The sequence below is a fragment of the Astyanax mexicanus genome, chromosome 19 (genome assembly GCF_023375975.1).
Source record: "Astyanax mexicanus isolate ESR-SI-001 chromosome 19, AstMex3_surface, whole genome shotgun sequence".
Lineage (NCBI taxonomy): Eukaryota > Metazoa > Chordata > Actinopteri > Characiformes > Acestrorhamphidae > Astyanax > Astyanax mexicanus.
Window position 1 is genome coordinate 35,341,726 of NC_064426.1, and position 17,614 is coordinate 35,359,339.

The 17,614-nt window shown below is 37.4% G+C and overlaps 1 protein-coding gene across 1 annotated transcript in view; it reads right to left on the minus strand.

Annotated features, from left to right (window-relative positions):
- LOC103030003 (neurexophilin-1) overlaps positions 1 to 11,848 on the minus strand; it is a 61,718-nt gene extending 49,870 nt beyond the window's left edge. The window contains exon 1 of the mRNA XM_022665049.2: positions 11,565 to 11,848. Within this exon, the coding sequence (XP_022520770.1) occupies positions 11,565 to 11,618 (54 nt within the window). The 5' untranslated portion in view covers positions 11,619 to 11,848. The remainder of the gene's footprint in view (positions 1 to 11,564) is intronic.
- Positions 11,849 to 17,614: the final 5,766 nt, after the last annotated feature.

Consider the following 17,614-nt stretch of genomic DNA (forward strand, 5'->3'; position numbering starts at 1 on the left):
GTGAAGATTTATTCCTTAACTCTGTCACTATTTAAAAGCGTGGACGTGTGAAAATGGACAGTTTACGGGGTGTAAGGTACCAAAAAGCATTGCGATAGAGCCTGTAGAATCCATGTAGGATCCACATCTTTTATCTTGTACTTTTTTATACATCAGAACTCAATTAAAACACTGCTATCACATGGCTTTTGGCTGCAGGTGCACTAAAACACTCTGCATTACTTAGTTTGCATGTCAAACATCAAATTATTCAGAACATTTAAACAATTATTGGATTTCCCCTTTGAATTTCACACTGTTATCTATAGAACTGGACAGGAAAGTGTTGCAGAGCTAAAAACAGAAGTAGAATCCAAGATGCCTCTTTAATCTTGTCTTGTCTTTTGTACTTTTTTATATGTTTTAAATAATATAGTGTCAGAACTCACATTGTCAATTGTCAGCCAGCACGTTTACACATCCAGAAGTGTAAATGAGATTTCCTTCACCGAACTATCACTTTAAAGAGTAACTGAGTCACACGGCATTCACACTTTTAAGATAGAGATACATCACTGATAGTGTATATCAGACACACTATACTGTATACGTCCAAAATGACATATAGGACACTCCTTCTGCTCTTCGTTATATATGAAGACTGCATTCAGCTGCTTCAAGTTGCTCCCATTGCTGAGAAAAAATACCCAGTAGCTTTGGATACATTGTTTTTAATGTATCCAATGTTTAATGTAACTTTACCTTTTTTTAAATATATTTGGCAGCAGTTAATATAAATGCTAGATAACCCAAACCCTCCCAGTTTGTTAGCAGAACAAGACTTCACCCAAAAGTACTCAAACTCGTTTTTATAACAGTATACAGTATTGTTATAGTTGCGATTCATTGCTCTCATCACTGACCTGGCTCGTAAAGCCGGGTGTTGTGCAGAATTCAGCACCCCCGCCAGGAAAAGCACCCTCTCTCTGGAGCGCGCACCCCTGTTTTCTTGGCTTTAACTTTACTTAGCAAATGGAAATACGATAAGATAAAGTAACGTCACCTGGAGTCTCTCACGAGAGAAGGTGCTTTTCATGGCGGGGGTGCAGATTTCGGCGCACTTTCAAAATAAAAGTTTATTTTAAAACAGTTTCTTTTTATGGCTTTTTCTGCCATATCGTTTTTTTTGGGGGAGACAAATTCACCTATTTCTACTATAGGTTCCTACGCCATGCTCTGGTCTGATGATGCTCTACCCAATACTTTTGGGATGAGTTGGGAAGTTGGAGATGAAGTGAAGCGGTGACATTACGACATCCTGTCATTCTGACCTCACTAAAGCTCTGAAAGCAATCAAATCCTCACTTCAACGCCTGCATCCAAAATCTAGTCGAAATTAGGAAGGATTCCCTGGACACTTCCAACAGTTACGCCAACAAAAGCAGCATAAACTCTTGTTTAATAGCCTTGTTTACTCCATTACTTGTGCAGCTACAATGTCCTTCGCGTCTTCCGCGGATGCCGTGTCTTTTATTAAGTGTGTGTTTTTGGTGTGTTTACAGAGAGATGCTTCCTTAGGTTTAAGTCTGGGTCTACAGCACAAGGTTAACTACAGCCTTTAGATGCACGGCTGTCTTTGTTGCCAGAGTCAGCAGATGTTTGTGTGTGTGTGTGTGTGTGTGTGTGTGTGTGTGTGTGTGTGTGTGTGTGTGTGTGTGTGTGTGTGAGTGAGTGTGAAAAGTGTGTGAGCTCAGGAAACACATTACTCGTTTAATAATTAGGAAAGTGTGGAGTCATTATTTATGCAAAACCTGCTGTTCTCACCAAACACTGACCCTGTGATGAATGTGAGACTGGAGCTGCAGAATATTGTGTATATATTACAATATTACAAGTGGCAACATATCAGCATCTATCTATCTATCTATCTATCTATCTATCTATCTATCTATCTATCTATCTATCTATCTATCTATCTATCTGTCTGTCTGTCTGTCTATCTTGGTGTGTCAAAATTACTCTCTCGCTATCTTTCTTGCTCAGTTTTTCTCTTCATCTACATCTATCTGTCTCTTTTCTTTCTTTTTTTCTTTATTTCCTCTCTTTCTCTGTCAATCCAGCATTCTTACCAGTTTCTCTCTCTTTCTCTCTTTTATATTTTTTTCTCTACTCGTTATTTTATTGTCTTGTTTCGTATTTCTGTATTCCTTTATCTTTCTCCTCTGCCTCTCTTTCTCTCTCTCAATCTCTCTTTTTTCATTATCTTTTCTGTTCTCTTTCTCTTCGCCTCTGCCTCTCTCTCACACACACTCTACACCTCCCTCTCTTTTACTGTCTTTCTATCTTGCAACTGCATTCATGCTTCAATCACTTCTCTCTCTCTCTCGCTCAATCCATCTCCTTCTTTATGGATCTCTCTCTCTCTTTATTTCCCATTCTCTTTCTTGTTCTCTTTCTCTCCTTTTTTCTACACCTATCTTCTTTGTCTTTCTGTAAAGGTCTCTCTCTCTCTAACTCTTTTTTTAAACCGCTCTCTTCTACTGTCTTTCTATCTGACCATCCCATTTATGCCTCCGTTTCTATCTCTCGCTCTCTGAATCTCTCTTTTTCTTTCTTATTGTCTTTCTTGTTGTCTTTCTCTTCCCCTGTATATCTGGTTGCCTATCTCTATCCCTTTTCTTCTATACCTCTCTCTTTTACTGTCTTTCTATATTGCAACTGCAGTCACGCTTCCATCTCTTCTCTCTCAATCTCTCTCTCTCTCTCTCTCTCAATCATCTTTTTTTTACAGATCTCTCTTTCTTTCTCATTATCTTTTTTGTTCTATTTCTCTATACCTCTATATATGGTTGCATATCTCTTTGTCTTTTAGTAAAGCTCTCTCTCTCTCTCTCTTTTTTCTCTACATCTCTCTTTTAATGTCTTTCTATCTTGCAACCCCATTAATGCTTCCACCCCCCCCCCTGTCTCAATCTCTCTCTTTTTAAGGATCTCTCATTATCTTTCTCTCCTTCTCTTCCCCTTTATATTTGGTTGCCTATCTCTCTCTCCCTCTTTATGCAACCCATTTATGCTTCCATCTCTCTTTCTCCCTCTCCCTCTCCTCCCCTCTATATCTGGTTGCCTCTCTCTCTCTCACACTCTTTCTGTACACCTGTCTTTTTTACTGTCTTTCTATTTCTCAATCCCATTCATTCCTCCATCTCTCTCTCTCTCCTTCTCTCACACAAACTTTCTCTCTTTAGGGATATCTTTTTTTGTTCTCATTAACTTTTTCTCCTTCTTTTCCCCTCTATATATGTCTGCCTCTTTATCTCTCTCTTTCTCTTTCTATACACCTCTCTTTTTACTGTCTTTCTATCTCATATTTGTGCTTCCATCTCTCTTTCTCATACCCTCTATATCTCTCTCTCACACACTATTTCTGTAAACCGCTCTCTCCCACTGCTTCCATCTCGCTCCCCCTCTCAATCTTTCTTTAAGGATCTCTTTCTTTATTATTTCTCATTATGTTTCTCTCCTTCTTTTCCCCATTATGCTTCTTTTCTCTCTCTCTCTCCCAATCTATCTCTTTCTTTATGAATCTCACTCTTTTTCTTTCTTTGTTTTTTTTTTCCTGTAAAGCTCTCTCCCACACACTCTCTCAACACCTCTCTCTTTTACTGTCTATCTATCTATTCCATTTCTCTCTCCCTTTCTCAATCCATCTCTTTTTTTTACAGATCTCTTTATTTTACATTATCTTTCTCTTCCTCTTTTCCCCTCTATATCTTGTTGCCTCTCTCTCTTTCTCACTCTTTACTGTCTTTCTATCTCAGAACCCCATTTATGCTTTCTTCTCTCTCTCTCTCTTTCTTTCTATCTCTTTCTTTACAGATCTCGCTCTTTTTCTTTCTTTGTCTTTCTGTAAAGCTCCCTTTCTCAATCTATCTCTTTTTTTTTTACAGATCTCTCTCCTTATTTTACATGTTCTTTCTCTTCCTCTCTTCCCCTCTATATCGGGTTGCCTCTCTCTTTTTCTCACTTTTTACTATCTTTCTATCTCAGAACCCCATTTATGCTTCCATTTCTCTCTCTCTCTCTCTCTCGTCTCGTTTGGCTGTGGTGGTGAGTTTATTTTCCTGCGTTGCTCTGCAGTAGGTGCCGGGCCGGCGAGCAGAACGCTGCATCTTGTAAGTGAATTAATTTAATAAGCTGGTAATGAGAGCGATGCCGCGCCGGTATCAGCACTATAAACACATTTAATGCAGTAATTGCCTGCGATCTGCAGCTGCTGCCTGCTGCCCTGTTATAGAAAGCCTGTTTAAATCATTAAATGGGGAAACCGAAGGGGGGATGGGGGGAGAGGGGAGTGGGGGTGTGACGACAAAACAGCTCAGACAGTGTTGGAGGACAGAACTGCAGGACTTTCCTGTCTTCTATACAAGCTTCAACAAGCACACAGCGGGGGTCACTGCAGAATACCAATAAAGAGAAAATACCCCTTTCTGTGGCCAGCAGAGCTTTTATCTATAGCAGACTATAACCATAGGCTTAAATATCATAATAATAAATATCACTGTGTCGTCAACTTATTGTAGAATTAATAACCATAACCAAAAAGTCATTTTTTCTGCAAAATGTAAATTGTAATTACTAATGTAACAATACTAACAAACTGAAATGCATGGAAACCAGCAGAAAAAGGTGTAACTTGCTCTTACAGCCTACAACACTGAGGCCAGTCAGCCGTTACCATCATTACATGAGACATAAACTACACATTGATGGTGAGTCTTAGTGGCAATGGGACAAATCGATGATTCCAGGAGCCAATAGATGTATTCCATCTGAACTCAACTCAACACAATCAGTATCAACACTCAAGTTAAGTAGGCCTAATTTCAACCTGCATTTAACTAGACCAACTTAAAAACAAACAGTATTATTATAACCAGTGACATTTAGTCAGGAACTGAGTAAAGTTTATTAATTTATTTAAGTCATAACAGTTACTACATTTTATGAACGTTTAGGACATGCTGACTTTATTTTTCACTTATGTTTTATTCATTTAGATGTTTATTTTACTTATGTTTCATTTATTAATAATTTATTTAGAACACATTATAATCTAGTTCCAGTATGTGAATATTGTTGATAATTAAAACGTTCTTGTTCTTTAAAAGTAATATCTAAATGCATTTTTATCTTATTATATTATCATTATATCAGTGTGTCACTCATTAACATGTCTAAAAATGACAGTAATAACATTTAGCACAATAACTTCTGGGACAATATGTAGAAAACAGATAGGTGCTCTTTAAACATACATGCATCTGATTTTCCCTTTTTTTTTAGATTTATTTCTAATTTCATTCCCCCATTTTTCTCCAGTTTAGCTCGCCAATTGTTCCACTTGCTGGGCCTAAAAACAAATAATTTAATTTTTTTTTAACAAAAAATCTGATTTTTCGATTATAATTGATTATTTTCCCCTCTCCTAAAAAATAATTAAACTACAACTGACAAAGAAATGGTTCAAAACTAGGTTAACCTATTTAAAAAAATGGTGTTTGGTGTTCAGACGCTTTGGGTTAAGTCGACTCATTAAGTGAATCAATGACTCAAAACATTGTTTTCAAGCACATGAGTTCATGAATATTCACCGGAGAGCGATGACGCTGCAGTTTTTTTGAAGCGGGTTTATTTCTAGCTAAATATGTGATTTATCTCACCGGGTGTTTGTGAAGAAAATGCTGGAACAGATGCCTTGTGCTGGTTAACATCTCCCTAGGAGTGATGAGGGAAAAGAGCACCATCTACCCATCCAGAGAGAGAAAGGCAAATTGTGCTGTCTCAGGGCTCCGGCAGCTGATGGCAAGCTGCATGACCGGGATTCGAACCAGTGATGTCCTGATCATAGTAGCAGCACTTTCGACCGCTGGACCACTCAGCACTCTAACTGAGAGTTTTAATGGAGAAAATAAACGCTAGTGTAGCTCCATATTCCACACTGTGTGTGTGTGCAATACCAAGAGAGAGAGAGACAGAGAGAGAGAGAGAGAGAGAGAGAAAGATAGATAGATAGATAGAGAGAGAATAAGAGAAAGAGAGCATAAACTCAACAGTAAGCGTTTCTGTGTTATATCGCTTTATAAAACTGCTAATGCATCACAAGGCTCTTTCAATTTTGTCACAAGATTAATTTGCATTTAAAAAAAAACATTTCCATGTTTAAGTTTCCAGCTTAAAATACCCATTTCCTTAATGACCAATGCCATTAAACCCCCGACCCCCAGCACACAGGCTAAAGTTTACACTGTAAGAGCTGAACTGGGATAAAACAGCTCCCCAGTGTGCTCCCAGCTTTCATAATATCTCGCCTCATTTAAAGCTGATTATTAATGTATGCTGTATGTCTTCTAATTGCAGCCTAGTAAAAAAACAGAAATATTAATTATGCTATAGTTTAGCACTGTCACTGGCGATGAATTAGCCGTGACGTCCCAGCGAGACGCGCCGGCCTCCTCCTCTGCTTTAAATGAGGTGGTAAATTAATGACCACAAGCCGTGCTGTATGATAATTGGGCCAATTACATTATCAGTGTCCTGCTGATGTTACATGTGATTGGGAGTGTAGTTAGTGTCTATAAGACACAATAAAACAGTGGGTGGAGGGGTGGAGGTCTGAGGAGGGGTTTATAGGCCTGTTTGTTTCATTACACACAGTTATAAAAGAGAGTTATGAATTAAACACCATTCAACTAAAGTGAGGGAGGGTTGATTTGTTGTAGCTTTCAGGCTAAAACATCTCCTTTTTTCCTTTTTCACTTCTGCCATAATACAAACTACACAAACTACAACGTACCATTTTACATTGTATAATTTTTTTCAGATAAGCTAATCCCTTTAATATCTTTATAATTACTTTCACTGAAAGGAGGCGAGCTCGTCTTTCTCATTAAAGATGACATTTTTGTGTACATGGTATATGTGTTTACTTCTCTTTTAGATAAATTAGCATGTAGTTATTTTCCCTTTCACAAAAATGTGCATTTTTTATGTTTGTTAGGTTTTTTTTGCTTTTTTTTAATGATCTGAATTTGGCAGTCAACATTGAATCAACATTTTTTGAAAAATAGAATAAATATAATATAGAATATATTTTTGTCTTGATAAAGATAAAGATTTTTTTCCTTTTGGAGTTTTTCATTATTTTTTCCTATTGTCGCTTGACGTATTTGTATATAGTTAAATGTTTAAAGTTCATAATTTATTTATTAACTTATTTTTTACTTATTTTAACTTAGTTTGAATCTAACAGTTTTTTTTTTCATACTGCAGAAAAATGTATTGTTAAAAGAACCAAATGCAATTCTCAAAAATTACTGTAAAATTAGTGTTAAAAGTTGCTGAACACTTATGACTTTATGTATTTACTTTGGCTATTGAGTCATATCTGTATGTAGTTACAATTATTTACAATATTAATTTGGTTATCTGTTGATAAAATATTAATCTGTCTATAGTAACACATCAAAATTTACATGGTGACTTTCTTTCTTTCTTTCTATTACTTTTTCTTCTTTAGATAATTATTATTATTATTATTATTATTATTATTATTATTATTATTATTATTATTAATTTATGTATCCATTCACATACATTTTTAATAAATCACATTTATCACTTATTAAAATATATATATATATATTTAACAATCTACCCTATTTATGTGATTAATTAAATTTAGAGCTAAATAATGCGTTAATTAATTCATTAATTCTCAGAAGCTAAACCTCTTCATTACTGGCAAGCATAGTTGCTGTGTTTTTAAATTGACCAAGATCATCAAGATTACCATCATAATCAGCATCATCATCATCATCATCATCAGCAGCAGCAGCAGCAGCTTTCCTCTCAGCATGCAGCTACTGTAGAACTGTAGGGGGGGTTAAAGTGTAAGGTGTTTTTGTTTGTTTGTTTGCTATTTTAGGGAGAATAATTCCGGTTCCCAAAAATGAGGAGAATGCATACTTTCTTTACTTTAGTTTTCGTTTTTTTTGTAGTTAAGTTATGTATTAATTTTAGCCTAAATAATTCATAAGGAATAGTTACTACATTTTATTTTAAGTTTGGAATTAAGCTGAGAGCTAATTAATATGTTAATTAATCCATTAATTTTTAGAAGCTACACCTCTTAGTTAATGAAAAGTACATTTACTGTGTTTTTAAACTGACCAAGACTCATCATCATCAGCTATCAGCTTGCCCATCAACATGCAGCTACTGCATGACCACATGGAGGGCACCAGTTAAGGGTAAAATGGCGCTTTTTATTTACCATTTTAGCTGAATGATTCCAGTTTCTAAAAATGACGTGCATACATCCTTTTTTACTTTAGTTTCTGTTTTGTAGTTAAGTTATGTATTCATTTTGGCCTTTAAATAAGTCATAAGAAATCTTTAATACATTTTATTAATTAATTAAGATAAGAACTAATTAATACGTTAATGAATCCATTAATTCGTAGAAGCTACACCTCTTAGTTAATGAAAAGTACAGTAACTGTGTTTTTAAATTGACCGAGAATTATCATCATCATCAGCTACCGGCTTGCCCATCAACATGCAGCTACTGCATGACCACATGGAGGGCACCAGTTAAAAGTAAAATGGTGCTTTTTATTTGCCGTTTTTAGCTGAATAATTTCAGTTTATAAAAATTACGTGCATGCATACTTTCTTTACTACAGTTTTCTTTTTTTGGTTAACTTATTTATTAATTTTGGCCTTTAAATAAGTCATAAGAAATATTTAATACATTTCATTTAACTTACACTATTTAAGTGATGAATTAAGCTAATTAAGAGCTAATTAATACATTAATTAATCCATTAGTTCTCAGCTGCTACACCTCTCAGTTAATGACAAGTACAGTTACTGTGTTTTTAAACTGACCGAGATTCATCATCATCAGCTATCGGCTTGCCCATCAACATGCAGCTACTGTTAATTTAAGGGTAAAAAGTGCTTTTTATTATTTATTTTTAGCTGAATAATTCCAGTTTCTAAAAATGATGTGCATGCATCCTTTCTTTACTTTCATTTTCTGTTTTTTCATTACGTTATGTATTTATTTTTGGCCTTTAAATAAGTCATAAGGAATATTTATTACATTTCATTTATTATTTTACACTATTTTTGTGATTAATTAAGTGTAGGAGTAATTAATACGTTAATTAATCCATAAATTCTCAGCAGCTACACCTCTTCGTTAATGATAAGTAGGTGCTGTGTGATTAAACTGGCCGAGATTCATCATCATCATTAGCTTGTGCTGTGGGGTCTCTGGGGGGGCAGTGGTGCAGGATGGTAAAGGTGGGCAGGTGAGGGGGCAGATGCAGGAGGGGGGCAAGGGCATGAGTGCAGGGTGGTGGTGGTGGTGGTGGTGGTGGTGAAGGATGTGCGTTCCTCTCTAAATCTCCCAGAGTCTCCTCCTCATTAAGCTCCAGAAGCCTTTGCAGTGTCCTCTGTGGAAGAGAGTGTGTGTGTGTGTGTGTGTGTGTGAGTATTCAGCAGTCCTGCAGGAATTAAGCGGATTAAAAGCGGCTTTTTTAAGGACGTATATAAATTATTCCACTGCCCAGAGGAGAATTACTCCAGAGGCGGTGGGATCATACAGGAACGTTCAGTCTGACAAAACACACAACTGACAAAAGTAAAGGCTCATTCTAACAATAGCTTGTCATCAAAAAGACTGCTTAAGTCTATTGTGATGTCATTCCTTTTTGGCGCATTTTAGTAAAAGCCTTTTGTGTAGCCGTTATGGAAGACATTTGTAGATGTTTTGTAGTCCTATAAATGTGACTCTTCAAGCAGTGTCATTTTTTTATTTATCACTCGTAAGGCTACATAACACCTACATAAGCCCTTTCTAACATTTAAAAACAAAAAAAGGCTTGGACGTGATATCACAACTGACAAAAGAAAAGGTGCATTCCAACAATAGCTTATGTCATTTCTTTTTGCCGTCTCATAAACCTCTCATATACCGTACAGAAGGCTTATGAATGCTACCCTGCAGCACATGCTTTAAAATAAAGGTGTTGCCACTGGGTTTTTTGACTGACATCACAGAAGAACCACTTTTTTGATTGTATAAAGGAAAATAAAAGTTTTCGAAAACTTTTTTGTTATGAAATAAAAAGTGTTCCCTTAAATGGTTGCAAGAGTGGGATAAATGCTTCATTTCAGTAAGTAATTAAACATAACGGTTCAATTGGTTTTTGAGCAGTGTCATTCGAAAAAAACATTTTTGGTTACACAATGTTCCATAATTTTTGTTCATTTACTTTAAAAAAAAAAAGCACCAATTTTGGTTCTGTGAGAAACTAAATTTTAACAATCTATGTTTATGGAATCAAAAGTTCTTTTTCTATGTCAGTCAAGGAATTCTTTGTAGCACCTTCATTGTTTAGATTGCATTGAAGGGTAGTGTTCATAAGGCTGCATAACACCTACATAAACCTTCTGTAAAGTTTAATTACAAGCTGTTGTTTAAGAAATGTAATAGAAGAACTGCTTTTGATTCCACAATGAACCATTTTAGGCTCTACTAAGACACTTAGAAAAAAGTGGTTAATTTAAAGAGCACTTTTATCTTTAATTAAGAGTGCACCTACATAAGCCTTTAATAACATTTACAAAAAGCATCAATAGAGAAAAGATGAGCAACAGCTCAACAGCAATATTCTGATGTCATAAAGGTTACTTTATGTTCTATTGTGATGTCATTTATTTTTTGCCTCATTTTGAAACAAGCCTTTTTTAGGAAACATTATAGAAGGTTTATGTAGGTTAAGGTTATGTAGCTATATGAATGATACCCTTCATTTAGTACACTCTTAACTTTAACACACACTCATAAAATAACCACTCTTAGTTTTTTCGTGAACCAAAAATTGCTCTTTTATGATATAAGAATTAAAAAAAATCTTTTGTAGCACTTTTATTTAGCTATGTACTGAATGATACCGTTCATACGGCTACATAACGTCTTTAATATTAGTTTCATAACGTTTATCATTTGCAAAAAAAAAGCTTTGGAGTGACACAAACTGACAAAAGTAACAGCTCTTAGTCTGATGTCATAAATGCTGCTTTATGTTCTATTGTGATGTCAATCAAATTTTGGCGCGTTTTGGGGAAAACCTTTTATAGCCGTTATATAAGTCTTATGTACAGTATATGTCTTACTGCTCTTTAGGTCACGTGGCAAAACTGATTTCATGCTTTTTTAAATAAAACTTAATGAATGTTGGGAGGTTTTCCAAACAGTGACGTCAGTCTGTCTATATGTCTCCTTAATTTAGGATAATGGAGAAGTTCACTACACTTGAGTTACCCAACACACACTCACACGCACACACACACACGTTCACGCAAGTACGTTCATTTACACTTAAACTTCTGCTCGCTCGCGGGACCTCTGTGTGCCATCCCAACCTGATCCCTCTCCCGTGGCGCGCGCCACCGGTACATCACTCACATCCCACACGCACGCATGCACGCGCGCTGCGCCCCGTCACACTCACCAAGCACGCCGTCCCGTTCAGGAGCAGCAAAATGAAGCCGTGGTCCGCGCGCATCTTCACCGGCGCGCGCTCCTCCCTCGCTCTTGCGCCGTCTGCCGTCCTCCGCTCCTCCTCCGTCCGTTACTGTATCCCGTATCCCGAGCGGCCGAGGCGCGTGCCCATGGCCGGCCGTGCAGGCACGCGCGCGCGCAACCTTCCCTCCCAAAAAAGCCCCCCACAGCCCCCGGCCCTGGCTCGAGCGCTGGAGGCACTGCGCGCTGCAGCTCCGGATGTCAGCGGGGGCGCGCGGGTGCCAGAGAAAGAGCGCTGGCGCGCGACATGTCCGCAGCGCGCGCAGGGTAGGGTAGAGTGGGTAAGGTGAGGTGGGCTGGTGGGCGCACAGAAGACAAGAGAAAGAGAGAAGAGAGAGAAACAGAGGGAGTAAGAGTCCGCTCAGCTCAGCGCGCGCAAGGAGGGCACGTGGGGGGTAAAAAGATCTCCCATCCTCTCAGGGCACGAGCAGACACGCACACGCTCGCGCACTCACGAGATCCGGAGCGCCAAACTCTCTTCGGAAGCGCGTGGAGACTGGCGGCGAGGTTCTCACGCGCGGGAACGTTTTAATACCCCCCTCACACCCCCCAGCCCAGCCCATCCGAGCCCCCCTTTCACCCCCTCCCTTTCTTTCTCTCTCTCTGTCTATCTCTCCTCCATCTCTATCACCCTCTCTCTCTCTCTCTCTCTCACACAAACACACACACACACACACACACATACATATATATATATATTCTCGTTTTCTGTCTCTCTTTCTATCCCTCCCTTTCTTTATCTGTCTGTTTTCGTCTCTCTTTCTCGCTCCATCTGTGTATCTCCTCTATCTCACTCTGTCTCTCCCTGTCTGTATGTCTGCCTGTCTTTCTCTATCGATCTAGCTTTCTCTTTCCTCATCTCTCTCTTTTTCTGTCTCTTTATATCTCTCTCCTCTTTGTCTTTCTGTCTCTCTTCCTGACTCTAATTATGTCGCCCCTCTTTTCTTTTCTTTCTCTTTCTCACTACATTTGATCATTTTCTCTCTGTCATTCTTTTTTCCTCTTACTCTTTTTTCTTTTCTTTAATGTTTTCTTACTCTATCTTTCTCTCTCTCTCTCTCTTCTGAGACTCTTCTGAGAGAGTTAACACATAAACGCAGAAACACACACAAACTATTAGCTGCATTAACCATCTACTTTAATCAGGCCCCGCCCACTTCACATCATCACGGCTGTTTATTATTATCAGGCTGATTATCAGCCTCAGTGCGCCCGTGCAGGCGCGCGCCCCGTTTCTTCAACTTTTCTCCATGTGAAACGGCGCCACGCAGCGCGAGACTCGCTTCCTCACCGCATTAATGACAGAGTAACGGAGCGCGCGCGCCCACCTGCATCACAGCCTGTTCACGAGCTGATCTGGAGAATCTGGAAAAGAAGACTGTAATTCTGTCAACTGTCTTTCTGTCTGTTCACGAGACTGTCTGTCTGTCTAAGGGTCTGTCTTTCTTTGTCTAATTGTCAGCATTATCTGTTTATATGTTTATCTCTGTAATAAGTATAATAAGTCTCTTTCTGTTTGCATGTCTATCTGCCACTGTCCGTCTATGTATCTGTGTCTCTACTGTATCTAAATCTATATGTGCCACTGACTGACTGACTGTCTGTCTGTATCTATCTAACTGTTTGTACCTATATCTGACACTATCCATCTATCTATCCATCTATCTATCTATCTATCTATCCATCTATCTATCTATCTATCTATCTATCTATCTATCTATCTATCTATCTATCTATCTATCTATCTATCTATCTATCTATCTATCTATCTATGTGGAACGTGTCTATGTGGTAATAATCTCAATATTTAAACAGTATTTAATCTTGCCTTTTTTCTCAACACTATGTTACTGTACATTGTGTGTGTGTGTTTCACTCCCCATGCTCTCTTAATAGTCCTCTAAACGCTAATGAAAGCTTATTGTCTGACTCACACTATTTCTCCTGGTAGAAACAAACACACACACACACACACACACACACACACACACACACACACAATCAGCAGAAATTTCCTCACTCTTCTAAGCTTTCCCTCCTGATGAGTGCCAGCTTATTTTAGACTCAATAAACTAATTGTGTTTAGCCTCTATCAGGGAGTGCAGAGGGAGCAAAAGAGAATTCATCTCCCAAATCAGCCTCTACCTCAAACAGAAAAGTGAGAACACACCCCTTCTCCTCCACCCACCACTAAACTCCTGCTGCCATTCTGATATACAGCATTTATTAAACTGTAAAAGTTTTTTAAGAAGTCAATACAAAGACAGAAGTGTGTGTGTGTGCTGGTTGGTGATGTAATCGTGGTGTTTTCCTGTTGCTGTACTGTTATTTTTGTGTTTCTCTACTGGACACAGTAATAAAGCAGTGGACGCACTGAAGCGCTTCTGTTGATTTGATAGATCTCTGGCTCCATCTAGTGGCCAACATTGAATTTAATGCTGCAGTAAACTTCAAAGGCAATTCTAAAAAAAAAAGTTGTGTAAAATATTCTCATTCATTACTCAGGTAGACGTATAGATACTAGGGTTTAAAATATGTCTGTAAAAGTTGAAATCCGCATCTCTATTAAAGTTGTCAGCAGAGGGAAGCATGAAGTGCTGTAAGATTTTTTGGGAAAACAAAACTGCACTGACTTTAGACTTGATATATAACACAGTGGATCAACACCAGCAGATGACATGGATCTCCAAACCATCACTGTTCATCAGTAAATTGTGCATTTCATTTGGAAATCAAGGGAGCAGAGTCTGGAGGAAGAGTGGAGAGACACAGTCCAAACTGCTTGAGGTCTAGTGTGAAGTTCTCTCTGATGGTGTTGGTACACTGTGTTATATCAAGATCAATGCACGGTTTTCCTCTGCTGACAACAGAATTTGATTTTTCAGTAGAACTTGGCACACTGCCCACACTGCCAAAAATAACAATTGTCTTCTATAAAATTCTATAATATTCATTCGAATTATGGCTGTAAGCCATCATCATCAACAATGAAAGAAATAAACACTTAAAATAGACCACTGTGTGTAATACCTCTATATAATATGAGGTTTACATTTTTAACTGAAATATTGAAATAAATTAACTTTTTAAATAATTCTGTTAATTATTGAATTATATTGAATTATAGTTTTAATGCGATTTTCAAAATGGAGTAATTGCAAGTCAGAAGAGCCATGGGTCCGCCCTACGCCGTGACAGTCAGCCGCTGCCAGTTCCAGCTGGTCTAAATCAGCTGGTCTGAATGAGCAGTCAGCTGGGACTCATGCACATGAATCAAGATATTTTTTAAAAACTGAGGTTTTTGCCTCCGTTTTTCAAAATATCTTCATCCACACAAGCAGAAATATCCCCGTCCACACAGCTCTGCTGGTAGCAGAGTTTTTCAAAAATCTCTGTTTTCAGTGACCTAAAACGCTGTTTTCGTGTGGACAGAAGGCCAACACGGAGAGAAAAACATACGTTTTAATAAATATCCATATTCGTGTGGACTGGGACTTGAGGGAAAGACGCTACAGATGAGAGGAAGACTGGGGCAGAACGGACCCTTAAAAGACTCAAAGTCACAAGTTAAGCGACTAGAGCGCCACTGGGCCAGCAGAGATATGCTTTGGGTGTAGGAGAAGGGGATTTTAATCTGAATAAAGGTACGTTTTGAGTTGACGCAGTCCCTGTGTCTGTGTCTCTGTGTGCCTCCTGACTGCGTCACGGTGGCCACGCCCCATATCCCAACGCTACTCATTTCTGAAGTGTTTATCTCTTTTACCTTGGTTACCAGGCACCTCTCACAGAGCAACACGTGCATATTTTCTAAACACTGCACTCTGTCTGAGGACTGAGCTCATACTGAACAAGTTCCAGAACTTTAGACACAATCACCCAGTGAAATAAAGCACATATTTAGCCAGAAATAAATCCTACCGTTTCTAAAAACAGCATCTTCATTGCTCTCCGGTGAGGATCCGTGATTAATTGTGGAAAACCATAATAATCTCTCCTTTAAAGTTTCTGGGGGGTGGGGTCGTTGATTATAATTGAAAATCAGATTTGTAAAAAAATTTTTAGGCCATAATTGCCCCGCACTACTTTCAATAATATTTTTTGAGATGCACTGCTGGTCTCGAAAGAGAGGTACTGTCAATAGAGCAGGACTAGAATATGGAGCAGAGAAACATAAATGCTTAATTCCAGGTGTGGGCCAGAGCACTGGAACTGTGTTCAGTGGAAAAATGGTGCAGTAGTTTTGGGAGTTACACTCTTGTCACTAAATGCAATCAAATACTCAAAACAATGTTAGAAAACAGTAGAATCTTGTAGAAATGATTCCCTCGACAGTAAAGAAAGATACTACAACAACAAGCAGGATAAATTCTTTTAAATACCCCTTAAAAAAACATCCAACAGACACTTAGCTAGCTAAGTTAACACATAGCTAGCTAGCTAACAGTTAAAGCATAATGCTTCTTAGCAATGTTAGCGTAGCATCTCCCATTCCAGTCTGAATAACCAAACACGAGGTAAGTGATAAATAACATATCCGTTATTCTGTTGAACTCCTTTTAATAAAAGATGTCACTTTTTCTTTCATTTATTGATTCGTTTCATTTTTAAATATTAGTTAATAGTTTTAAGGGAGTTTTGACCTTATAAGGGTAAATAATTTGTTGTGATCAGACTAAACAGATTCATTGTGTTTCTTTTGCAGGAAAATAGGCCAAAGCAATCAGTCACAATAAATAAAATAAATATATAAAATAATAATAAAACGATTAAGAGAAAATTTAAAAAGATAAGTTTAAATAATATAAATATATATACAAATACAAATTATTTTAAATAATAAGGTAAAGCAGATCAAAATAAACTAATATGGAGCAAAAACTAACTATTTAATAATAATAATAATAATAATAATAATAATAATAATAATAATAAAGACGCAACATACACAATTAATAATAGACAAAAACTAAAACAAGAAATAAAAAAAAAAAATTAAGATTAGGAAAAACGGTCTGAAGGTGGTTAGAAAAAAAAAAAAAAACAATGATTGAGTTTTAGAGTTTCCTTTAGTATATTCCAGATCTGTAACTGGATTCTTAACGAATCTGTGTTGGCTTTTCATTTAAGGAACCCTTTTTCAATTAAATACAGCTATTAGTTAGCATTAGTAAGCTGCTAATGTTAGTATGAGAGGGAAATAATTTGTATACTTAGTTAATTTATTATTCAGTGTTGCATTTTATAGTTTAGAAATATATTATAGTTTTAAAATGTGAGGTGATGCAGTGTAAATCTTCAAAAAAAAAAAAAAAAAATCCAGCAGCATAACATAACTGTTTAGTAGCTGAAGCTGTTTAGTAACATTACAGCCTTAATGTTTAGTTCCTGTGTGCAGACTTTCCAGGGGGACTAATTAAAGGACACACACTACGAGCTAGACCCTCGCGGCTCGCGCACACATAAATATCACAAAGTTTACTTTTCTGCTGTGATTCGTATTCAGAGACTTTTATCACTAATAAATCACTGAATATCAATTATCTTGAGGGTGTTTCTCCTGTTGTGGAGGGAGAAAGGAGGAACGACCGAGTTCACCCCTAATTTGGGCTGGGTAGCTTCTCTCTTAATGAAGGACAGCTGCAGCTCATCAGAGTGTTAAAGTGTTAAAGCACTACATACACACCTAGTATTTAAACACAACTCACAAACCTAGTATTTAAACACAACTCACAAACCTAGTATTAAAGCACTACATACACACCTAGTATTTAAACACAACTCACAAAAACCTAGTGTTAAAGCACTACATACACACCTAGTGTTAAAGCACAACTCACAAACCTAGTTTTAAACACAACTCACAAACCTAGTGTTAAAGCACAACTCACAATCCTAGTATTTAAACACAACTCAAAAACCTAGTATTTAAACACAACTCAAAAACCTAGTGTTAAAGCACAACTCACAAACCTAGTATTA